The sequence below is a fragment of the Amblyomma maculatum genome, chromosome 11, assembly GCF_055883805.1.
Source record: "Amblyomma maculatum isolate TAMU_Amacu chromosome 11, ASM5588380v1, whole genome shotgun sequence".
NCBI classification, from domain to species: domain Eukaryota; kingdom Metazoa; phylum Arthropoda; class Arachnida; order Ixodida; family Ixodidae; genus Amblyomma; species Amblyomma maculatum.
In genome coordinates this window covers 44,496,298-44,521,519 of record NC_139354.1, presented here as the reverse complement: position 1 = coordinate 44,521,519, position 25,222 = coordinate 44,496,298, and the positions used below count along the sequence as shown (strand labels likewise).

At 47.3% G+C, this 25,222-nt stretch overlaps 1 protein-coding gene across 1 annotated transcript in view; it reads left to right on the top strand.

The window, feature by feature from the left end:
* The window catches only part of LOC146173699 (uncharacterized), a 67,491-nt gene extending 42,503 nt beyond the window's left edge, over positions 1–24,988 (top strand). The window contains exons 4-5 of the mRNA XM_084584536.1: positions 15,393–15,491; positions 24,732–24,988. Coding sequence (XP_084440662.1) covers positions 15,393–15,491; positions 24,732–24,958 — 326 coding nt within the window. The 3' untranslated portion in view covers positions 24,959–24,988. The remainder of the gene's footprint in view (positions 1–15,392; positions 15,492–24,731) is intronic.
* Positions 24,989–25,222: the final 234 nt, after the last annotated feature.

Here is a 25,222-nt window from a genome sequence, read left to right as displayed (position 1 = left end):
AGGACCTTTGATTACGTCAAATCATTTCTCAAAGACAGAACAGCAACTCTGCATATGCAGAGCCTCAGCTCGGTAGAGATTAAATTAGGAAACAGGGGCACCCCACAAGGGGCCATCTTATCCCCCTTCCTATTTAATCTAGTTATGAAAGACCTCCCGCGCAAATTAGGAAGCATCGAAGGGCTAAAAACGAGCGTCTACGCAGACGACGTCAATGTTTGGCTAAATGAGGGCAGTGATGCGTCTATCGAGGAAAGGCTCCAGCGGGCAGCCGACATCATAGACCTCCATGCCAAAAATAAGGGTCTGAGCTGCTCCCCGACGAAGTCGGAACTACTAATCATCAGGCCTCGGACGAGGACAGCCAATGCATCTCCTCCCAGAATCTCGATAGAATTGAACGGGAAAGAAATTGTGCAAGTAGATGAGATCCGAATTCTGGGCATGCTCATAAGCAAAACAGGAAACAATTCCACGACTATAGCTAAGCTAGACGCGCATGCAAACCAAGTAGTAGGCATCATTAGAAGAATCTCGGCCAGAGGTAGAGGGCTAAAGGAGAAGAACAAGTTGAGGCTGGTCCAGGCCTTTATCTTGAGTCGGATCTGCTACTCAACCCCATTCCTTAACATCAAAAAAGCAGACAAAAACAAGTTAGACGCCATAATAAGGAAATGCACGAAACGAACACTGGGACTCCCAATCTCGACCTCAACCCTGGCACTAGAGGGAATGGGGGTGCATAACACATGGGAAGAGTTAGCGGAAGCAACGAGAACGGCGCAACTCGAACGCCTAAGTCTAACTGAGACAGGGCAACAAATTCTAAGCTGGGTAGGACTACAAGGGAACAGAGGCACTAAACACCAGACGTTCCACATTGAGTCCAAAATTAGGAAAGTCCTCACGATCTCACCGATACCAAAGAACATGCACCCACAACACGATCAGGAAAGACGCCAGCACAGAGCCAAACACTTGGTAACAAAACTAAGCAGAATGCCACCCGAGACGGTTGCCTACACAGACGCCGCTTTTGACGATGACGGGAACTCTGTCTCGGTGGTAGTCGACGGGTCCGGAATAGAGCAAGGCAAGATATATACAAGCGGAGTAGACGCCACGGCAGCGGAGGAAGCGGCGATCGCCCTAGCGTGCGTTAGTACGAACGCGAAGGTGATCATCAGTGACATCAAATCAGCAATAAGGAATTTCTGCAAATGCAAAATATCGCAATACGCGTTGGACATATTATCAAAAAACAGCATAGACAGAGGGATCACCCTAACCTGGGCCCCCGCTCACACCAACATACCAGGAAACGAAGCGGCCAACGCCCTTGCCCGAGCGCTCATTATCCTGGGGGGACGCCGGCCTCAACCTAACTTTAAAGTCGAGATGCTCGCGACCTACAAAGAAGTCATTGAGCACTACAAGTTAGGACGGCGGAAATATCCACCCCCAGATAGGTCCCTCACATCCACAGAGGCAGTCACCTGGCGCCGCCTGCAAGCCAAGAACCACATGTCTCCCAGATGGAGATACCTAACGCAAACTGGAAATCCGGAGGACCAGTTCTGCAGATTCTGTAGTGATATAGGAACGTTAAAACATATCCTCTGGGAGTGCAGCCACTCCCCGGGCTACAATTTATTCAAGGACGCAGAAGCATGGGAGACCGTGCTTCATAGCGAAGACCCGGCGACACAGGCCAACATTGTCCGACTGGCAACCGAAGCGGCGAACCGCTTTGTCTACTAGCCCCTGCCTCTTGGGGTGACATCGGGCTCCCTGGACGCCTGCGAGCGGTGCCGGAGCTCCGGTGTCGCCTCTTCCGGACAATAAAAGTTTTCACCACCACCACCATCAACTAAGGTTTATTCCACATTACTAAATGTTACCAGGCAATCTAGTAACGTTGGGTTTATTAAGGCGAAAGCCTTTAATGGCTGATACTAACGGTGTTTACATGGACCCGACCGGAGCGGGTTGAGTTGAGTTATCGGGTCAAAAACCGATTATCGGGTTCATGTAAACACCGTCGGGTCAGGTCGAGAAGATGACGGGTCGAGTCCAGTCAACTCCCGCGCAGGGACTCGGTTGACTGGACTCGACCCCGCTGCAGGAAGCATGTAAACGCTGTCGGGGTGAGTCGGGGCGCAGTGAGAGAGTAGAACAGTACGAAAAACGCTTGAGATTCGGGGGAAAAAATGGAACCTGGCGCCGTCTGCTAGTTCTTTCCCTCGCCGCGAGGCGACGCCGTAATCGCCGCTCGTCCAGAGCCGGTTCTTTGCTCATTGGGTCAGGTTTATCCAAATCCGGTAGGGTCGAGTCCCTTATACTCATCTCCCCTAACTCGATCCTCTGCTGTCGGGTTCATGTAAACAGGGCTACTTACTGTCGGCAACGATTCAGTCATACCCTTCCGTCACAGTATAGCTAATGTGACGTCACATCCGCTTAGGCGGCAATTTCAAAAATTTAGTCAAAAAGAGTGGTCAATCAAACTGATGACGTCATCGACCTAACTCCGTACTTTAGTATAGTTTTACAAATCTTTAATGGTTCAATAATGATTATAATTGATAATTAGCATCTCATCTGCACCGAGACTCGAACCTCCATCCCTCGGATCCGCAGCCGAGCGTATTAAACAATTGCGCCACGCCCGGGTTCATGACATGTGCAGATCATAACTCTTGTCTACTGTGATGATGACAGTCACAGTGACAATGCATCCCAGTCGAAAAAACTACAGAACTCTGTCAAAAATACGACAAAATATCCTGTAGTTCTGTTGCAACCATCAGACTCTTCTGCAGTTCTGTAGTGTTTCTGTAGTATATTTTTGTTGTCTGATGTTCTGTAGCACTTTTCTGTTGTAACCTCAGAAATTTCTGATGGTACGACAGAATGCTCTGTTGTCACAACAGGTTTCCCGTCAAAAACCGCACAGAAATTCTGTCGTAACATCAGAAAATTTTCTGTAGTTTTTTCCGACTGGGTGGCGCTGCAATTAGTTACAATTACAATGATGTCATTAGCAGTGATAATGACGGTGCGTTTACTTGGTAATAATGAAATGAACCGTCATGCACCGTGCGCACCAGAAACGTTCAGCGTCTTGCATTTCTGCAGTGTAGATTCCACAGTGCTCTCGGAATTTTTGCACCACAGCCTGCATTTATACGTCACAACCAGCCATATCACCGAAATCAAACAAAAGGAGAGCACTCAACGACAAAAATTGTCTATCGCAATCAGCATACAGATTGCAGGCGAACCAGATGACTGGCAGAATTATACCTCTGTACAACAAACACGTCACTTTTAAAAACCAAAAAGTACTAACGCCAAAGCAGAAGCACGCGTGTCAAAAGAAGAGACGAGAAACAATGTTCTTTAGCTCTTCTGAGCTTCCCTGCAAAAACACACCAATTGACAATGGAAAATTGAAATAGCCAACAAAAAAGTAGGAAAAAGGCGCACATGTAACTACACTCTTTGCACAACAAAATAAGCCCCACTGGAAATCAAAATGACCAACAGGAACTAAAAACAAAGGAGCAAATGAACTTTAAAAGCTCCGAGAAATACTTTCGGTGTCAAAGTGAAAGAAACGCTCGTATGGACTAAAAAATTCACGACGGCGATGAGAGCAGGTGTGAATCGCAGTTGCATCACCTGAAGGAGCCTTTCGAGGAAAGCCACGTCAATGTCGCTGATCGAAATGACGGCTTGCTTACGCACGAGCTTCGTGCTTTTTTGATACAATAGGCATCAGTTACATCCCGCTCTACTTTATCTATGCCAGATTTCAAGAACATCATCTTGTTTAATTTCAAACGGTAACTTTTGCATGTCTTGCAGTGGTCTGCAAGAAAGCTTTTTATGTTTGTTGCGTACATTCTGCGACTGTTCAATGGGGCGTTCGTTGAAATGGCCACCTATGAAGACGAGTCCGAAGCTCAAAAGAATTTGGTAGTGAACTTCTTTATAAGTGTAATTTCAGATACTGCTCATTCGCTTGACCTAACCACGGAACAAGTTTCCGAAAGTTTTTAAAGTGCACAAAAGACGACTTGAAACTATATTTACTTGCAACTTTTTTGATTCCATGAGATACCTTATGAATGCAAGGAGTAACCTGCACCGGCATCTTTCTTGTTTCTGAATATTTCTTTAGTCACTTGTTCTTGCGCAGCGACATTTCCCAAATAGCCATAATCAAAGGGGCTGGGTACCCTGCTTCCTTCAGCCTCTGAACCTGAGTGCCAAAACTCAAATACATCCTGTGATGTCAGAACTTTCCTAGAGCATTCTGTAGGGAATAGGTAATTGTTGCTCTCTTAGAGAGCTTTGAAGGTGCACTATCAAAAGGTAACAAGCCTCTCTGAGATCTGGAACTGTACGCCCGTCCTCGGTAATTCTTATTAAACAATAACCATAAGTCTAGGAACTGCAGTTTGCATTTCGCCATTAATTGGCACCTCTCAAGTAAACGTGGGACCCTGGCTGTAATCGGTGAAAATGGATAGCGTCCGTTTGATAGCTGGGGCTAAATATTAGCCTTCGAAACGTCTGTCAGAATAATAAAACAATCGTCAACATCGCTCCCTGGAATACGTTGGAGTTTCGATTGGCATTGAAGAATTGTATCCTTATGACCATAATTAAGGATTCCTGAGTGCGGTTAGAGGAAAAATTAGGACGACAAGCGAAGTTCAGTTCCAAAATACAGCTGCAATCAGCAACAATAGTTTCGCGGCCTTGCGTGTATTTTTACTTGAGCTCCATCGCCTTATCGTTTGGAGGAAGTTTCTTTGTACAGAAGAGAGGTGTGTTTATCGATTCGTCTGTAGTACCCATGTCTGTCGTTATGCTCATGATTTCTTGATTATTCTTAAATACGTTCCGTAGGCTAATTTATCCCCAGCTGTCAAATGAATGCTATTCGTTTTCAGCAATCACAGCCAGGATCTCACGTTTGGTGGAATGTACCAGGTAATGGCGAACTGAAGTTCCTAGACTTACGACTATTGCTTAAGAATGACTACTGTGATGTGAGAGGGACTGGAGGCAAGAAAGTAACAAGGCGGCAACACTTATAAAAAACACACTCTAATTTAACACTGAAAAAGCAAAACAACAAAACGCAGAAACAAAAGGATGGGAAAAAAGTTGGCTGAAGGCTTCGCTTGGTTAAGCCTGCAAGACAGCGAAAGAAATACCCTTGGCTGCGCCTTGTTCGGCGGCGGCGACCCGACTACTGCGAGAAGCCGAGTCACAGCCAAATTTATCCTCCTAGCGTGACGTCACAAACAGCGAGCGCCCTCTCTCGGCTGCGACATAGCGCCGTGTATGGACTCGCCTCCACCATCCGATGGCGCGAGCCGGGGCCCTGTCTCTCGGTCTGGTGTGACGTCACACGGTCACGTGAAAGGGGTCATGTATGGAGGCGCCACGACACGCCAAAGGCTCGAAGTGCTAGCAGTATTGCTTTCACAATAAACGTTTTGGGGTTTAAGCATGGCGAGGGAAGGCGCTGTGATAGCCGAGGTGCACGGATGTGCTCAGATCGGCTCCGTGTTCGACACATTATTCCGCAACGATTTCAATTGAATTGCGCCGAGATTCTTCCACCATCATCTCCGTGAAGTAACGAGAAATATGCGGATACCCAGCTTCGAGGTGGGCCTGTAAATCCGACACGCGTACTAGGACTTGGTAGGCCTACAGCCGCGAACAGACGCTGGGTTTAGCAGACGCGCAGGTGCGCTCGTCCACTGGCCCACCAGCCCGGGTGCGTGCTCGCTGGGCGAGTTTGCCCTGCCACATCGACGGTTGGTGCGCAAAACAGAAAATGCAGGTGTTAGCCCCGCCGGGGTGGTGCAGTGGTGAGATACCCGGCTAGTGTGCCGAAGTTCCAGGGTTCGAACCCCACCGCGGTGGCTGCGTTTCGATGGAGGCGAAACGACGTGGCGTCCGTGTGCTGTGCGATATCAGCGCACGTTAAAGATCCCCAGGTGGTCGAAATTACTCCGTAGCCCTCCACTACGGCTCCCTTTTCTCTCTTTACACTTTTACTCCCACCTTCCTTCCTTCTCTTACGGCACCACGCCTTTTCCTTCCTGTGAGCAATTAAAAAATTAAAAGGTGTTAGTTATTGGAACGGTGGTGGTAAAATATTTTAATGAAAATATTTAGGAGGTTGTAGCGGCGGTTGGAGTCCTCAGTCCGGAACCTCATTGGCGTAGGCTGCTGTCCGCGCTCTTTCGATGAGTTCTTTTTGACCCCTTGCGTCCGAGCTGGTCAGAGCTGCCTCCCACTCCTCCTGCGTTGGCTGGTTGTTAATAGGGACAATCTGATTTCGCTGGCAGGCCCACACCATATGGTACAGGTCCGCCTTCTCCCCTCAGAATTTGCATTGTGAGTCAAATGACTCTGGATCTAATGCATGTAGTCTTCGTGGGTTGTTAAAAGTGTTGCCTTCTCCCCTCAGAATTTGCATTGTGAGTCAAATGACTTTGGATCTATTGCGAGTAGTCTTCGTGGGTTGTTAAAAGTGTTGGTCAGTAGGTTGCGAAGGTGTACCTCCTCCCCTTTGTCTAGTGTCATTGCCGGTGGAGGGTAGACCCGGCGAGATTATCTTAAGTGCTGATGTATTTCAGTGTAGATAAGCAAATTGGTCTGTAGCTTGCGAAGGTGTACCTCCTCCCCTTTGTCTAGTGTCATTGCCGGTGGAGGGTAGACCCGGCGAGATTATCTTAAGTGCTGAAGTATTTCAGTGTAGATAAGCAAATTGGTCTGTAGCTTGCGAAGGTATACCTCCTCCCCTTTGTCTAGTGTCATTGCCGGTGGAGGGTAGACCCGGCGAGATCATCTTAAGTGCTGAAGTATTTCAGTGTAGATTAGCAATCGGGTAGGAGGTTCCACGAGATCCGTATTGGGTGCCCGGGGCGAAATACTCGGGCTGAGGTGTGTGCGCTCTCGTTCCCTGGGATGCCCTGGTGACCTGGTACCCTATACTACGCTTCCCCGAAAGGCTTCACTGAAGACGCAGGATAGAGGACCGCCAGATACGTAAGTTTAAACGCTACGTGACACCGACGCGTCCCAGCGCGAGTAAAATCTTACGCAAGACCATGCAAGCTTAAATTATCAAGTCACCCTTCCCTTATCTTCGTCATCTTCCTGCGTCCTCCTTACGTGGTGCTGGCTCATGCATTTACGTATGCTGGGTGTATAGTTAAATGTCTTAGAGAAGCTTCTTATCTTTAGATAGTGCCCATTATAAACTTTACTAATGGGTGACTTCAATGCCAAGGTAGCAAAAAAATTACCGACGATTACGTTACTTCCTAATGCGAAATTTGAGCGCAGCAAATAAGCTGTTTCGCCTTTTCGATAGATTGAGGCAAAGAAATCGAGCAACACATGTATGCGCTATCACAGAATTTTATTTTATTTTTCACACGTATTCCTTTAACAAAGACTCCCTTCTCGGCGGCGGCGATGAGCTTCTGCTTCAGCCTCGCTTACACCTGGTTGCTCTCGACGGTGGCGATGAGCCTCCGCTTCGGCGGTGCGAACGGCAGGGTCTTCTCGACGGCGGCGATGAGCTTCTGCTTCAGCCTCGCTTACTGCTCTGGATTCTGGCGGCGACGGCGCTGGGCCTCTGCTCTGGCAGCTCGTTTAGCAGCAGCAGCAGCAGCAGCAGCAGCAGCAGCAGCAGCAGCAGCAGCAGCAGCAGCAGCAGCAGCAGCAGCAGCAGCAGCAGCAGCAGCAGCAGCAGCAGCAGCAGCAGCAGCAGCAGCAGCAGCAGCAGCAGCAGCAGCAGCAGCAGCAGCAGCAGCAGCAGCAGCAGCAGCAGCAGCAGCAGCAGCAGCAGCAGCAGCAGCAGCAGCAGCAGCAGCAGCAGCAGCAGCAGCAGCAGCAGCAGCAGCAGCAGCAGCAGCAGCAGCAGCAGCAGCAGCAGCAGCAGCGGCAGCGGCAGCGGCAGCGGCAGCGGCAGCGGCAGCGGCAGCGGCAGCGGCAGCGGCAGCGGCAGCGGCAGCGGCAGCGGCAGCGGCAGCGGCAGCAGCAGCAGCAGCAGCAGCAGCAGCAGCAGCAGCAGCAGCAGCAGCAGCAGCAGCAGCAGCAGCAGCAGCAGCAGCAGCAGCAGCAGCAGCAGCAGACGGAGGACTTCCACCGGTCGTCTCGCTCATGGCTCAGAAAGAACTGGCAGATAATTTTGCAGTGGCGAACGGCAGCGGCAATTTCGGCTCGGGCGGTGCACATATACAGATCCGTCCGCCGCCACCGATCTGGCTCTCTGATTGCCACCGCACAGGGGTTGCATTGGAGGAGGAGCGAAGAAAGGAATTAAGTTCGAGCCGGCGCTTTGACAACCGGAGACTCGCAGGAAGAGGGGGGAGGGGGGCGGCGTGTACACCCAGCGGCAAACGATGGGGGCAGAAGCGCGCGCAGCAAGCGAACAACGCGATAAAGGGAGGAGGGAAGAGATAGCAGCGACTGACTGATGCTGCTGACGCCGATAGTGAGTCAACCCCAGCTGCGGAGTTGGTTTCAGGGACAACGCCGCCGATGCCGACGCAAACAATATGATACCCTCGCTTCCGCAGCGCCAAGAACCAGGTCTAGCCGTGGGAAGGTGGTCACGTATTAGTCGACGTGCCGGGGCCTAGGTGAAATAACCGGCGCGTCGGCAACTGGGGGGGGGGGACCCTCTCCTCCTCTTTCTGCATTGCGGCGACGGTGTTCTATGCAGTCACGTTATCTTGACTCTCTAGCGGCGTCAGCGGCATCCAGCGGTATCAGTCGGTCGATCCTAGCGCTGGGGGGATGAAAGGGGGGCGGAGCTGGTTACGAGGCCGACGCCGACGCGAAACCCAGGAACGGACGCCAAACAGCTGCGCTCTAAAAAGCAGGCTGGAGATAAGGCAGTGGGTGACTATGGAATTTGTTCTAGGAATAGCAGCGGGGATAGCAGCGGAGTTTGCAGACGCAGTAACGTAAGAATCATGAATACCTCCTTCAGCAAATGGAAGAAACGGCAGTAGACACGGAAAAGCCCTGCACGGGGAGACTAAAAATGAAATAGACCTTATACTATGTTTTAACCCCGGCATTATGCAGGATGTGGTGGTAATGGGAAATGTGCGATGCAGTGAACATAGGATGGTAAGGTCTTGAATTATTCTAAATCTGAAGACAGAATGAAACAGATTAGTAAGAAAGAACTCCATCAAAGGTTTAGCGTTGAGGGGAAGGGCAGAAGAGGTTAGGATCTCACTACATAATAGAGATTCAGCTCTAACCGAGGATGGCTACATTAGCCTAGAAGCAATGAAAAATAATTTCAGAGATCTTCCTGAGTGCGCGGTAAAAGAAGGGGTAGGGTAGATGGAGAGGATACCGGTAAACTATCTGAGGAAACGAAATGTTTGATTTAGAAATCCCAAAGTCTGAAAGCTTCAAAACAAACAGACAGGATAGAACTGGCAGAGATATCAAAGCCAATCAATAATCGTAAAGTGGCCGACACAAGCAAGTATAACATGGGGAAAATTGAGCATGCGCTAAAGAAAGGAGGCTGACTTAAACCAGTGAAGAGAATATTGGGCATAAGCAAAAATTAGATGCATTCGCTAAGGGACAAGGCGGGCAGTGTCATCACGAATATGGACAGGATGGTCAGTGCAGTCGAGGAGTTTTATACTGATCTACATAGTAGCAGATGTTCCGCCATTGACAAAGAACGAGGTTAAGGAAGCTTTAGAAACTATAAAAAGGGGAAAAGCAGCTGGGGAGGAACAGGTAACAAAAGATTTGTTAAAGGACGGGGGATATCATGCTAGAAAAATTGGCCACCCTGTATATACAATGTATGATGTCGTCGAAGGCACCGGAGTCATAGAAGAACACTAACATTGTCTTCATTTATAAGCAATGGGATGCTAAGGACTTCAGAAATTACAGGCCAATATGAAAAATCAATATGCACAAGAATAAGGCAAATTTCAAGAGCCTCAGGAAAGAACAGCAGTCACAATAGGTAGCGAAGCACTGGTATGGGTAGGCGAATATGGCTAGTTAGGACAGGTAGTAACCGTCCATATGGACCATAAAAGGAAAATAACTAGGAGAGCAAGATTGGAATGGAGCGCATTTGGCAAGTATTCGCGGATTATGATTAGCAGCCTACCGGTATCGCACAAGATGAAAGTATACAACAGTTGCATCTTACTTGTATTCACCTGTGGGGCTGAGACGTGGAGGCCAAGGGAACGGGTTATAGTTAAGCTGAGGACAACGCAGAGGGCTATGGAAATAAAAATGGCAGGTGTAACGTTAAGAGATAGGAAGCGTGCAGGTGGGTAAGAGAAATAACTCGAGTAAATATAACATTCTTGTGGAAATCAATGGGCAATTGGCAATGCAGTGCGTAGATAGGACAACCGATTAGTCACTTAGAGTAACAAATTTGATTCCAAGGGACGCAGAGCGTAGCAGGGGGAGGCAGATATTTAGGTTGGCGAACGAGGTTAAAAAGTTCGCAGGGGTCAAGTGGATGCAGCTAGCACAGGACCGGGTTAATTGGAGGAGTATGGGAGAGGCCTTCGCCCTATAGTGGGTATAGTCCAGCTGATAATGATGATGATTCAAAGATCGTTAAATGAAAGATATTTACCAATTCTCTGCTGAATGCTTTAGTAAATCCTGCCATCACATGATGTCTTCGATTTTTGTCGCCCAGCTTCAGAGGTTGAAGGAAGCAGGGTACCCAACCCCCTAGATTGTGGCTGTTTGTGAAATGCTCCTGCAGTGGTCAAGCAACTTGGAAAAAAAATCCGGTAACAAGAAAGAAACCGCTGCAGATTATTCTTTTAAATCATAACGTTTCCCATGGCATCCCAAAAGTTACAAGTAAATACGAGGTGTAAGTTGTCCTTCCCGCACCTTCAAAACGTTCGAAAATTAGCTCCCTAGATAAGCCAAATGAATGAGAAGTTTGCGGTATTAAATACCACACGAAGTTCACTATATTTTGATCCCGAGCGGTGTACCAGATTTCTTTGACTCGTTTACATAGGGCAAACTAGTGGTTGTTTCAAAGAACGCGCCATTGAAGGCTTTCGTAATGTGCGCAACGTAGACGTTTTAGACGCATACAACTAAATACACTGCTTACTCCTGCCCGATCTTTTCTATACAGGATCATACATTCCCCTGCATGCCCAAATTGCCCAGAACACTATGCAAACTTGGAGCATTGCATCTTTTCATGCCCTGTCGCCATCCAATCTCCTCACTTTCCACATCCTCCTCCCCCAACGTGGCGGGCTTGGTTAGCCTCTGACCAGCTGCAAGATCAGTTGGCCTTGGTGACCCTGGCCTAGGACATTCTTAACGCTTAATGTAATGCGTTAAATAAAGTTGTTTCCTCCTCCCCTCCTCCTAGAAGTTTCTTTTGAGAACACTGGAAAACCTGCAAAAGTTACCGTCTGAAATTGGAGATGTTTCTAAAATCTAGCACAGAAAGGGTAGAGCAGGAAATAGTGGCAGGCTGTGGTGCAACGAATGCAGGGTTGTTTGTTGCCTCAGACGGCGCCAGTCCTGCTAGCTTACGTTCCTTCTTGTTCTTGTTTCATTAGCGCCATTTTTTCCGTTTCAAACATAGCTAAAGGAGGGAGGAAATGTTCTTATTTTAAACCAGATACACTGGATCGGTAACCATAGTTGATGGACATATACCTGCAGCGCTTTTTTGTATCGATTCTAGCTTTGTGTGCACACAATTCTGAATGGTTCGCTACAAACAGAGAAATAAGAGAAGAAATTAACTGAACTGGAGGTAGGTTTAAATGAGTTGCTGGCTGCTACTCCTGTCCTAATGTCTAGCCTTCGTGCACATTACCAAAGATTATTATCTATTGCCTACCAGATATTAACATAGTCAAACTAACCGAGAATATGTTGGTTTTTAGATAGGAGAAACAATTTTACCAGTTGGTGCAAGAACAGCTGATTAACTGGAAGGCACTGCACAATCATATTCATTAACTGGGTCCTAAATTGAGACTTAGCGCTGCTATACTCCGTTTTACGCATCAAGTGCAACACTGGCAAAGCTAGAGCTCTTGTTTGCGCTCCCCGCGTCTGCGATAAAAAACAGTGCCTGCTCTTGACGAGAGGAAATAATAGTTTGTTTGTCTGAAAGCTTAATATATATCTTACATTTACCATCAACTCCATAAAAAGCACCTTTGTTTTTAGGGAGAAAAGATCGGATTCGGGGAATTTGTATGTTTTGTTTGTCGTTTTCGTCCGTGTCGCGTTTTCGCTGCTCCGCAACCCTGCCAGCGGTGCCCTCTGCGCGGAGCAATGCAGCGACCTCGACTGCCTCTTAGGAGCATATTTTTTCTATAAGATGCGCACTGCGAAGATTTCCAGGCCTGATGTATGAAACCACAGGAACTCGGTGATATTTTTCAAACATCCCCGCTTCCAGCGGTAAATTTTATCATCGGTGTGAGGCAGCGAGTGGTAAACGAAAGTCAAAATATTTCGCCAGATGTTTTGCGAATGAAATTTTCTCTATAGATCGGTGCATGATTTTACTCCTTCCTCCGCACTCCCACCCTCATCCCCAGAAATTTTCTTCCCGGAAAGCGACAATTTCTTCCTATGTTTTGAGTAAGATGTATAGTAATAGTATAGTAATAACAAGAAGAATAAGATTGGGAGGGAGCGCATTTGGCAAGCAGTCGCAGATTATGACTAGCAGCTTACCGGTATCGCTCAAGAGGAAAGTATACAACAGTTGCATCTTGCCTGTACTCACCTATGGGGCTGAAACGTGGAGGCTAACCAAGAGAGTTCTACTTAAGTTGAGGACAACGCGGATGGCTATGGAACGAAAAATGGTAGGGGTAACATTAAGAGATAGAAAGTGTGCAGAGTGGGTCAGAGAAATAACTCAAGTTAACGACATTCTAGTGGAAATTAAGATGAAGAAATGGACATGGGCAGGACATGTAGTGCGAAGAGAGGATAACCGATGGTCGCTGAGGGTAACAAACTGGATTCCAAGGGAAGGAAAGCGTAGCAGGGGGCGGCAGAAAGTTAGGTGGGCGGATGAGATTAAGACGTTCGCAGGGGTCAAGTGGATGCAGCTAGCACAGAACCGGGTTAAGTGGAGAAATATGGGAAAGGCCTTCACCCTGCAGTGGGTATAATCAGGCTGATGATGATGATGATAGTCCTCTTTGTCTATGCTCTTTAGGCGAGAGTTCAGAACCTAGTGGAAAGCAGTTAAACTGCAGCGCTCAGCTGATCTCGCGCTCTCTCGCCATGCTGGTTTCGCTATGCTAGGAATTTTAATTCGAAAGCTTTTCTAAACTCATGGTGGCGTTCGTGTCCGTCCGCTGGGTGTACCACCCCGGGTTGGTGAGTCCGAGGGTTGCATGAATAATAATAAAAAAAAGCTGCCTCCGCCATGAATTGATCCACTATGCTTCCAAATACCAGCTGAGTAATTCTCCTTTTCTAGTATGAGGATTCTAGTATAGCGATTACAAAGACGATGAAGTTATAATGGCATTGACTATAGTAGCGATGATAATGACGCTGCTAGTGATAATGATGGTATTGCGATGACAGTGACAATACATTTAGTTGATATTGATGATAGTAGCGCTAGTGATGATGATGATGATGATGATGGTAGGGATGAGAATGCCGATGTTGTTTGTAAAGGCTAGCTTCAACTAGCCGTGCGAAAGAACGCGAAATCTGCAGCTGAAAGACACGGACAAATCCCGCCATCCCAGACGCAATGTTGGGAGGTCGGGCGTCCTGAATCCTTGAATGGGATGAGGGAGCAAGCTTTGAATAGACCTAAAGTGGCCTGTCCGCTCCGGATTATCGCGTTCGAAGAAAGGCGCGAGCGGTGTAGCACGCGATAATACGCCGTGGAGCGACGGTATAGTCCGCGGATCGCCACCGCAGTGGAGTCGCGTACCGGGTGTCCTATTGAAAAGGTCTATACTCCGTTTCATACATCAGGTGCAACGCAGCGAAAGCTACGCAAGTAGTCCGCAAGAAAAAAAAAAGGAGGCGCATCACTACGCGCTCGTTTTGTAGCCGAGTGGTTCCTGCGGAAACGGGCTCTATTCCGAGCATACGCGTTTGCAATAACTTGCTTCGCATGCCTACACATCTTCGCAGTGCGGATCTTATAGAAAAAATGCGCACCGAAGAACCATTTTCTCAAAAAGAGATGCGCAGCGTGGAGGGCACAGCCAGCGCCATCTAGTGCCACAGCTGGCAAAGTTGTGGGGCAGCGAAAACGCGACATGAACGATAACGACATAAAAAGCATACAAATTCACCGCATCCGATCCTTTCTCTGTAAAAAAGGTGATCTTTATGAAGTTGATGTCAAATGTAAGATGTATTAAGCTTCAGACAAAATAACTATTATTTCCTCTCGTCAAGAGCAGGCACTATTTTTCATCGCGGATGCAGAGAACGCAAACAAGAGCTGTAGCTTTGGCAGTGTTGCACTGATGCATGAAACGGAGTATAGCAAAGGAGAAACTACCGTGAGACGTAGCGGCTCTGGCAGGTGCCCTAGTCGAATAGCCGTGAGGAATCTTCAACGATCACCAGTCTGGTTAGGGCCGAGAAGGCGCTGAGAACGTGCATCTTCGGGAACCCCACGAGATGGGTGGCCATAAAATAGGGAAAGGGTGCGCCAAGAAACTGCGCAGGGTGGCTGTGGGGTACAGAGACACAAGTGGTAGCCGTCCTAGGGAAAGCTAGGCATAGCCCCGGCCTGTTTTGGAACCTTTGATTATTTGTGTTGTTACCAGCGTGGAAACACTTCTGGCCACTGCGGCCAGCCACAGCTGAGGGTAAAAGTTTCCTGTCTCAATCAAGCAGCTCATGCCCACGGATTGGAGCCTTCAAACCAAGGGGTGGGAAACCGAGGCATGAACGGAAGGTGCTGAAGAAGAATTGGTTGTTCTAGCTCGGATCCTGGTATTCATTTGGCGCCCTGCGGAATCGGTAGGTCTCTCTCCCAGGAAGACTGTCCAGCCATATTCAGTGTTTGCCATGGCTTTTGGAAACTTGTGTAAATATGCACTTCAAAATTTTTTGTATATAAAAGAGGAGCACATATAGTGCAACTGCCTGGCCAAAGTACCAGTTCTCGTCAACCTCAGGTTGGCAGGACACTTCAGTCACTTAATGAAAACAGTCATGTAAAGTGACTTTAGCCATTTCGCCATTTCTGGTCTTAAGCAAACGTAAGTACAGGCTTGTAATTTTTGGCGGCTTGTTTGCCTGATTTTTTTTAATTGGTGTGACGTATCTATTTTTAGCTGACAAGATTCTGAAGTACCCCCCCGCCTACTACAAGTTCATGGGAACAGACTATTCTGAATGGGCCCTTTTCCACAAGTGTTGGCGTGTTGATCCTGGTGAGTACGAAGCTCAGATTTGATACACAATAGCTACAAATACTGCTATCCATATTTATATATACGTTCAAAAAGTCAGACGTGGTGAAGAAAAGAATGTATTGACATTTCGGCCGCGGGACCGGCCTTCGTCGGAAGAAACTATGTTGCAGGAAGTGTCCTAAATTTATACGCGAGGTCTATCAGTATCAGTTCTGATGACGGTGACTATTTAATGAGAACCCAAAACTAATATCGGGAACAGTAGTGCAGTCACGCATGCGTCATGATGCAGATTGCAACTGGTGTAAAGTAACAAGAAAATAATAACACGTGGGGTGCGACATTATCGAGAATTCTACGGAGCCCACGCGTGCGCAACAGTGCATCACCATTCATCGAATTAGTAAGCATACCAAGGCACGTGGCTAAACTGCAGACACTGAGGTGGTCACAAAACGTACACTTACAAAAAAAAAAGAGAGACAGAGAGAGAGAGAGAAGGGAATAATAAAATATCAGTAATTTTCCTGCTGATCTACTGAAGTTGCAGAAATCAGAAATAGTGTTACTAGGACAAAGCTTTCCTAGGCTCTCGTTAATACCTCACAATACAGGGCTATGGAACGAAAAATGGTAGGGGTAACATTAAGAGATAGAAAGCGCGCAGAGTGGGTCAGAGAAATAACTCAAGTTAAAATTAAGAAGAAGAAATGGACATGGGCAGGACATGTAGTGCGAAGAGAGGATAACCGATGGTCGCTGAGGGTAACAAACTGGATTCCAAGGGAAGGAAAGCGTAGCAGGGGGCGGCAGAAAGTTAGGTGGGCGGATGAGATTAAGAAGTTCGCAGGGGTCAAGTGGACGCAGCTAGCACAGAACCGGGTTAAGTGGAGAAATATGGGAGAGGCCTTCGCCCTGCAGTGGGTATAATCAGGCTGATGATGATGATGATGATGATGATGGATACAGCCTTAAACTTGTTAATTAAAAATGATTCTCTGACTTCACGGGCGTAGTGTGATCGAAACCTAGATTCCAAGGCGGTGATCTATATTTGATCAAATGAAGGACCCTGAATGCTTACATGCTTGGACAGTGGTAGGTTGCGTAGGCTTGCACTGTGCACCTTGTGATTGTTAACGCGCAATCAAAAAGACGTTGCAGCCTGCCCTATACACTGGAGCTGGCAGGCGGAACATTCAAGCAGGCAAATTACATTAGCAGTGTCACAGGTGAAGTTGGCTTTAATTATTATAAGGTAGTTGGAAGCTGTGCAGCTACTGATGAAGCTTTCATTTGGGAACATATTTTACAGCGAGATTTATTGCATGGTGCACAGTCAATAAACCGGGACGACTGGTTATCGAAGAAGTCAAAATATCACGCAAATTTTTATCTCGTCTGAATACAGCACGGCGCGGTTCCCGGAAAGTGTCTTTTAGGCGGTCACTTTGCATCGGGATGTTGTGATTTCTCTTTAGAATACCTATTACGTTAGGAAGAGAGGCCGAGTAGGTTAAAACCAAGTTAGTTTGCTGTTTCGAGACAGGATCGTTTGTTGAATAAATTAACGACTCGCGGTCAAGTCCGTCTGCGCGTTTAACGCATCGTCGATTAACATTGCAGGATAATTTTGTTTAGTTAGAACGCGTCGAAGTGGTTCACAATTAACATAGAAGCCAGATGGTTTGGAACATATCTTTTTAAACCGAACGGCTTGACTGTATGGAATACTGGTTTTGCAATGCTTCACATGGCTTCTGTTAAAGTAAATATACTGTTGGCAATCAGTATGTTGCCTATAAAGGCAAAGAGTCACATCAAGAAAACTAATAGTTAAAGCAGAGTACGAGCGCGTAAAAGTGATTGATGGATGAAAATTATTGAAATCTGCAATAAAGAGAAGGAGTTGTTCCTCGCCGTGCTGCAAAATTATAAAAATCTCATCAATAAAACGTCTGTACGATAACAATTTTAACGGACAAATATCAAGCAGCACTGTTTCAAAGCACCCCATGAAGATATTGGGCAGGTGGTGCTAAGAATTCCTGGCTCCGCTGGACAGGCCGCCATTGGAAATTGACCCTGGCAACGTTTAACGCTAGAACCCTAGCTAGTGAAGCTAGTTTAGCAGTGCTGTTAGAGGAACTAGAGGGCATGAAATGGGATGTCATAGGGCTTAGTGAGGTTAGGAGGCCGAATGAGGCATATACTGTACTGAAGGATGGGCATGTACTGTGTTATCGAGGTTTACCGGAGAGGCGAGAACTATAGGAATAGGTTTCCTTGTCAATAAGTTTATAGCGGGTAATATAGATTAATTCTATAGTATTAATGAGAGTGTGGCAGGCATCGTAATAAGGCTTAATAAGCGGTATAAACGGAAGGTTGTACAGGCCAATGCACCTACATGTACTTATGATGACCAAGCAGTTGAAAGCTTCTACGAAGATGTAGAATCCGGAATGCGAAAATAAAGAAGCAGTATGCTGTATTAATGGGCGACTTCAATGCCAAGGTAGCGAAAAAGCAGGCAGGAGACCGGGCAGTAAGTGACTATGGCATTGGCTCTATGAATAGCAGGGGGGAGTTACCAGTTGAGTTTGCAGAGCGCAACAACTTAAGAATCATGAATACCTTCTTCAGCAAACGGAAGAACCGGAAATGGAAAAGGAAAAGTTCTAACGGGAAGGCTAAAAATGAAATTGACTTCATACTGTGTTCCACCCCCACCATTATGCAAGATGTAGAGGTAATCGGCAAAGTAGAATGCAGTGACCACAGGACGGTGAGGTTCCGAATTAGTCTAAATCTGACGAAGGAACGCAACAGATTAGTAAGAAAGAAGTCCATCAACGAATTAGCGATGAGGGGAAGGGCCGAAGAGTTCAGGATCTCGCTAAAGAATAGATATTCAGCTCAAACTGAGGTTGGTGACATTACTGTAGAAGAAATAAACAATAATTTCAAAGGTATCATTACTGAGTGCGCGGTAGAAGTAGGCGGTAGGATAGTTAGAGAGGATACCGGTAATTTCTCTAAGGAGACGAAATATTTTATTAAGAAACGCCAGAGTATGAAAGCTTCCAATCCAACAGACCAGACAGAATTGACAGAGATATCAAAGCTAAATAATAAGCGCAAAGTGGCCGATATAAGGACGTATGACATGGAGAAAATTGAGCATGCTGTTATTAGATTTCGGGGCCTCGCCTGGTTCATCCAACCGCTGACGCCAGTTAGATACGGCTCGCGGCCCCATCGGTAGCGTTGGCATGGCAGCTCCGCGGCTCAGCGGACATCAACGGTCGCAGCGAAGGCGAGGCATCTTCTAAAAAAACAACGTTTAATACAACATCATGAAGGAACGGGCAGAGAAGCTGACCCGGAGAGAATACTGACGCTCTCACACAGCTGGCGTCTAGCATCGTCTCTGCGACGCCTTGAGTAGTCCCTGTTGCAGCGGAGTCTGCCGCTGCTTTTTATTGGCTTCTCAGTTCAGAGGTAAAAGGAGAGCCCGCAAGTTTGAATCAGGCGAGATGACTCAATCGCCGGTGGCGCGACCGAGTCTCCTCCACCTCCTGCGAACAGGCGAGGGTGACGCACTCTCCCTCGAGCGCCGGGCTTGGCCAGCGTTTGCACACACACGCACGCACACACACTCGGCGCGTGACACGGACACGAAGAGAGACGTTCGCGGCGGGAGGAAGCGTTGGGCGGTCGACCGGACGGCGCCGAAACGCTTGCTGCTTTGCCTGTTGCTACTCGGTGGCCGCATCAGCTGTCACATTTGTCGGTGGCGAAACGTAGCAGAGTGCCCCGCTGGGGAAGGGCGATCCCGAAGGGCAGGGGACTGCATCCGCTGTCCGGAGGGATTGGGATGTTGCTGCTAGCCGGGGTCGTCCGACTCTGCTTCTCTTGAGCCCAAACAGCCAGAAGACTTCCTTGGCATGTTCTGGTTCCCAAGGAACTCTGCAAATCGTCTTCGGGAGAGTTTTTTTTTACAACCCACAACGTCACATTCACGCTAAAAGCTCAACCGTTCAGCCAGCAAGCACGGCACATCACTAAGCCATGCCAGGCTATTTCCCTCTTATAGACCCATTTACCTTAAGGGGTAGCTCAGCAGCACTTGGAACGAGTCCACAAATTTGAAAAATGCATTTTCAAAAAAAAAAAAAAACATCGCTTCCAACAAAGATATTCAAGACAATATGTTCAAAATCCTATGTCAGGAAGAAAAACATCAAGAAGTGAAAACAGGATTCTTCTCACGTTAGGGGCTCCGACTTAAGCCATCGGCGTTACCGTTGAGATCACCTTTTTCACTAAAGCTTCGACTGTCCGTTTCACGGAACAACGTTACCTTCCGGTTTCTGTGCTAAGAAACACATGAGCATGAATCATCTGCTTTTCTTAACAACCTATCCCTCTCCTTACGCTTTGCGCACCAGTCATGCATTTTCTCGGCACGGGCGCATTTGTGCCTTTCGGATAGTCGCTTTCTCTTTCGCGATAGCTTCAACTTCCTCCATTCTTTCGCGCGCCTGGCTTTTCGCTTTTTCTACGGCAGCAATGGAACACAGGCTTTCTGTTTTCTTTTCGCAATCGTTTGAGTTTGCTCTCCTTACGATGGCAGCCATCTTTCTCGCGCCTACCTTTCCGCTTTTTCCGGTGGCAGCACTTGAATACCGGCTTTCTGCTTTCTTTTGATGCCATCTCTGACAAGCTAGCGGTAACCGGAGCTAGTAGGGCACCGGTGTCGTAGAAGTGGTCAAAGTGCGGCGCCGCGTCTGCATCGCGACCAGCAGCGCATGACATACTTTCAGTCAAATCCAAACAACAGCTCACGTCAGTCCCCCTGCTAGGAATTTGATCTGGCGGCTAGCCACTCAGTCTGTCGTCTCGCTCAGCGCTAACCGGCGCACGATCAGGCCCCTTCGACAGCTGTGGCGCTTCGGATAGCATGAGGGGCATGTGTGCCGCATCCGCGTTCGCGCTGGGGTTGCTGCTTTCGTGAATAAAACCTAGCGTGGTATCGGGGCATGAACGATGCTGACTCTGCTTTGGTCACTCGCTGTCGCCTTCGCAGCGTACGCGCACTCATCGTGTGTTTGCCCTGGCCGATCACAACTCTTGGGCTGCGCAGTTTTCTTGATAGACACTTTGTTTTTCGACGTGCCCTGCTCTACCACACAGCTGATTTCGGAATCAGCGATTCTGTCATTTCCTAGCTGGTTTCCATCTCCGTCGCGCTCTACACAAGCTTCTGCTTTCGACTCGAGAGGCGGTTCAGTTACTGATAGTTCCCCACACTCATATGATGGAACTGTATCTCCTACAGCTACTTGGGTCGGCATGCAGTTCACCTCGCTTAACAGCGTCACTTCGGACTTCTCGCCGATTAAAACCGAATCTCCTCCACCTCTTGCAGACGGGCGAGGGCGACGCATTCTTCTCGAGCGCCGGGCTTGGCCAGCGTTTGCACACACACTCGGCGCGTGGCACGGACACGAAGATACACGTTCGTGGGAGACAGCGTTGGGCGGTCGACCGGACGGCGCCGAAATGGCCGAAACGCTCGCTGCTTTGCCTGTTGCTACGCGTTGACCGCATCAGCTGTCACACTTGTCGGTTGCGAAACGCAACATTGTAAAGAGCGGGGGAAGCCTTACAGCGGTGATGAAGAAATTGGGCACAGGCAAAAATCAGATGTATGCGGTAAGGGACAAGGCGGGCAACGTCATCACGAATATGGACAAGATAGTCAAAGTAGCTGAGGAGGTCTATACTGATCTCTACAGTAGCCAAAGTAGTCAGGACCGTAATGAAATTGGCGGTAGGGAAGAACAGTCAGATGTTCCATCAGTGACGAAGCACGAGATTAAGAAAGCAATACAAACTATGAAAATGGGGAAAGCAGCTGTAAAGGATCAGATAACTATAGATTTGTTAAAGGACGGGGGGATATCGTGCTAGAAAAAACTGGCCACCCTGTATACGCAGTGCCCGGTGTCATCGACGGTACCGGAACCATGGAAGAATGCAAACATTATCCTCATTCATAAAAAAGGGGACGCTAAGGACCTTAACAATTACAGACCAATCAGCTTACTTTCTGTTACGTGTAAGGTATTTATTAAGGTAATCGCTAATAGAATCAGGACAACCTTAGACTACAATTAAGCAAAGGATCAAGCAGGGTTTCGGAAAAGGTACTCTATACTATCGATCATATCCATACCGTCAACCAGGTGATAGAAAAATGCTCGGAATATAACCAGCCCTTATACATATCATTCAGTATTACGAAAAAGCATTTGACTCAGTAGAAACCTCGGCGGTGATGCAGGCATTGCGAAATCAGAGGGTAGACGAGCCGTTTGTGAATGTGCTGGAAATTATTATAGATTGGCTGCACAGCAACCATAGTTCTGCATAAAGGAAGTAACAAAATTCCCATAAAGAAAGGTGTTAGGCAAGAAGACACGATTTCCCCGGTACTATTTACGGCTTGCGTAGAAGATGTATTCATAAACTTGGAATGAGAGCAGTTAGGGAAAAGGGTAGATTTAGAAAACCTCAGTAATCTGCGATTTGCTGATGACATTGCCTTGCTAACTAACTCAGGAGATGAACTGCAAAGAATGATTGGTGACGTAGACAGGAAAAGTAGAAAGGTAGGCCTGAAAATCAATATGCAGAAGAATAAGGTAATTTTCAACAGCCTCGGGAAGGACCAGTAGTTGACGATTGGTAGCGAAGCCCTGGAAGTAGTAGGCGAATCTGTCTACTTAGGACAGGTAGTAACCGCAGATCCTGACCATGAAAAGGAAATAACCAGAAGAATAAGATTGGGATGGAGCGCATTTGGCAAGCACTCGCAGATTATGACTAGCAGCTTACCGCTATCGCTCAAGAGGAAAGTATACAACAGTGGCATCTTACCTGTACTCACCTATGGAGCTGAAACGTGGAGGCTAACCAAGAGAGTTCTACTTAAGTTGAGGACAACCCAGAGGGCTATGGAACGAAAAATGGTAGGGGTAACATTAAGAGATAGGAAGCGTGCACAGTGGGTCAGAGAAATAACTCAAGTTACCGACATTCTAGTGGAAATTAAGAAGAAGAAATGGGCATGGACAGGACATGTAGTGCGAAGAGAAGATAACCGATGGCCGCTGAGGGTAACAAACTGGATTCCAAGGGAAGGAAAGCGTAGCAGGGGGCGGCAGAAAATTAGGTGGGCGGGTAAGGTTAAGAAGTTCGCAGGGGTCAAGTGGATGCAGCTAGCACAGAACCGGGTTAACTGGAGAAATATGGGAGAGGCCTTCACCCTGCAGAGGGTATAGTCAGGCTGATGATGATTTAATTACTTTAGAGAACGAAAAAATATTGGAGGTTAGCATAGGCGACTCTAACAGTTCTGAATTAGATTAGGTTAACTCTGCTAGGGCTAACTGTAAATTTTTAAATCTTGATCCAAATTAGCGGGGACACACACACACAATATATATATATACATAAATGTAGTTCGAAATTTATTTATTTATTTTATTTAGGAATACTGTCAATCCCGGGCGGGATCGTTACAGGCAGGGTTCTAGAAGGTTCTAGGACGCATGAAAATGGGAAAAGTTTAGGTGAGCTCATTTTACGTGCGTTTAGTTTGAATCTGCTGGACGGAAGGTGCTTGTAGAAGAAACAACGTAGAGACGATTGCGTTAAGCCGTTAATTCTACAGTATGTTCAGTGCGCTTGCATCAGTTAAATACAAACTATGGTCTGTGCCAGAGCTAAGATTATAACTTATTCGTTTGCAGAAAACCGTTTGATAGAGACATTGAAGACTGCTAGATGTGGTAATGCGGAAGCACGAACACAACCGCAAAGTTAACGGGGGCCTTTTCTCATTCCACCCTAGCGCGCTGAAACTGCCGCCCCTTCCGGGGCTTTTGCACGCATACGTACCGAGAGATGCTTCGAACAGGACTTCAGCTACTGCTATCGTGTTGCCTACAGAGTCGCGACACTCTAAGAGCGACCACGTTTCTTGGAAATGTCTCACATATCGACCCGGCGCTGTGGCTGTGTCCCTTCTCTTGTGTTTGTGTTTGTTGCGCCACATATCTGAATACTGTGACTACAGACCTTTAGAACGAGGGCTCCATAGCCGCAATCACATTGCTCGCTGGGCGTTTTCCTAGCGTAGTGGATGTGGCAGCGATACCTGCAACAGTCCAGAGAGGATACCTTTTCACATCCTTCTTTCCCGACACAAACACACGCATGAGAAAACGTGCAGCAATGCAGACATGTTTCCACATCCTGATTATGATCCCGTTTTGAGGCATCTTGTTTTGTTTGTACCTTCCCCTCTTTTGTGTTCTTATAGTTGTGTTTCCAAATAGGCCATTCGATTGCGAGTGAGTGCATGTGTCGTGTTGTCTTCTCTGCTGTGTTCGTCTTTTCGCGCATGTTTACCATGAAACCAATACAAGAACGTCTCCACCGGGAATCGTACCACTATTTTTCTGACCCCCATCTGAGCTCATAAACCGCTACTGCACGCCGAGCTCGTAAGAAACCGATCGTAATTGTCCTAGGTTAGCACGAGGCTGATAGCAGAGAAAGTTGAGGCAGTTAGTGATAATGACAGGTAAGCATCTATCGGTGACAATTACGGTGTATTGATATGATAATAGAGACATTCAGTTCAGCGCTACCGCTTACCGCTACCGTCTAACGCTACCGCGCGAGCGTCAGTACGCATGCGCAGATCACCTCAATGGCGACAGATGGCGCCACGTTCCTGTCAAATTTTGGCGGACGCCGCACGCGGGAACCAATTAGCGCGTGCTGTGCTGAAGGTGCGCGGTAGCGGTAGACGGCCGCGGTAAGCGGCAGTGCTAAACTAAAAGTCTCTAATGATTATAGTAGCGATAGTGATGTGGTAGTAGGAATGACAATGACAGTAGAGTTAGTGAAAACAGTTCTGTAGTTGCCTTTTCACGTTTCAGCTCTCTAGCAGGCTTAAGCGCAGGCCTGTAATTTTTTTAGACGGTTAGACACGCATACGAATGCACGCATGTAGTTTCCCGAATAAGAAGAGAAGGGCTGTCGCCTTTGTCCTTTTCTGTTGTTCCTGCCTACTTAGTTGCACGCATGTAAGGTTGCCTGCATTTGAAAGCGTTCAACAAGAATGTCACTGCAGCTCGAAGCTAATGACGAATGAGTGCTCTGTATTTCTTCTTTCAGGATGGCATAACCAGTTTATACTGTTATATTCGAAGCCAAAGACGGTGTCAGATGACATGCAGAAAATGGTTGCCGAAGCTATAAAAGCCACTGGTTACCACAAATATTACGGAGATTACATTATGGGCCCTAATGCTTGTAAAGGATTTACAAAACTGGATCCAGAAGTGCGCAAACGGTTGGAAGACGCCATTGGAAGATTGTCCCTAAGGTACCAGCTTGTTTGAATACAGAGAAATAAAGAAATCTCCTTTGATCACCTGCTCTGAGTTTTGAATTACTGAGTGCTTTTAAAATGCCATGCCCTTTCCAAGAACCCAAAGGTAACTGGTAACTATACACCTTGTTCACATGCACACACCCTGTTCTTAACGTCAAGTCAATAATTACCATTCGTGACAAGCAGCAACGAATATGTGTATTGCCAAATTACCTTCCTTGCTTTCTTGGTATTTGAGATCTCCAATATGAAGACTCACATTTTGAAGACA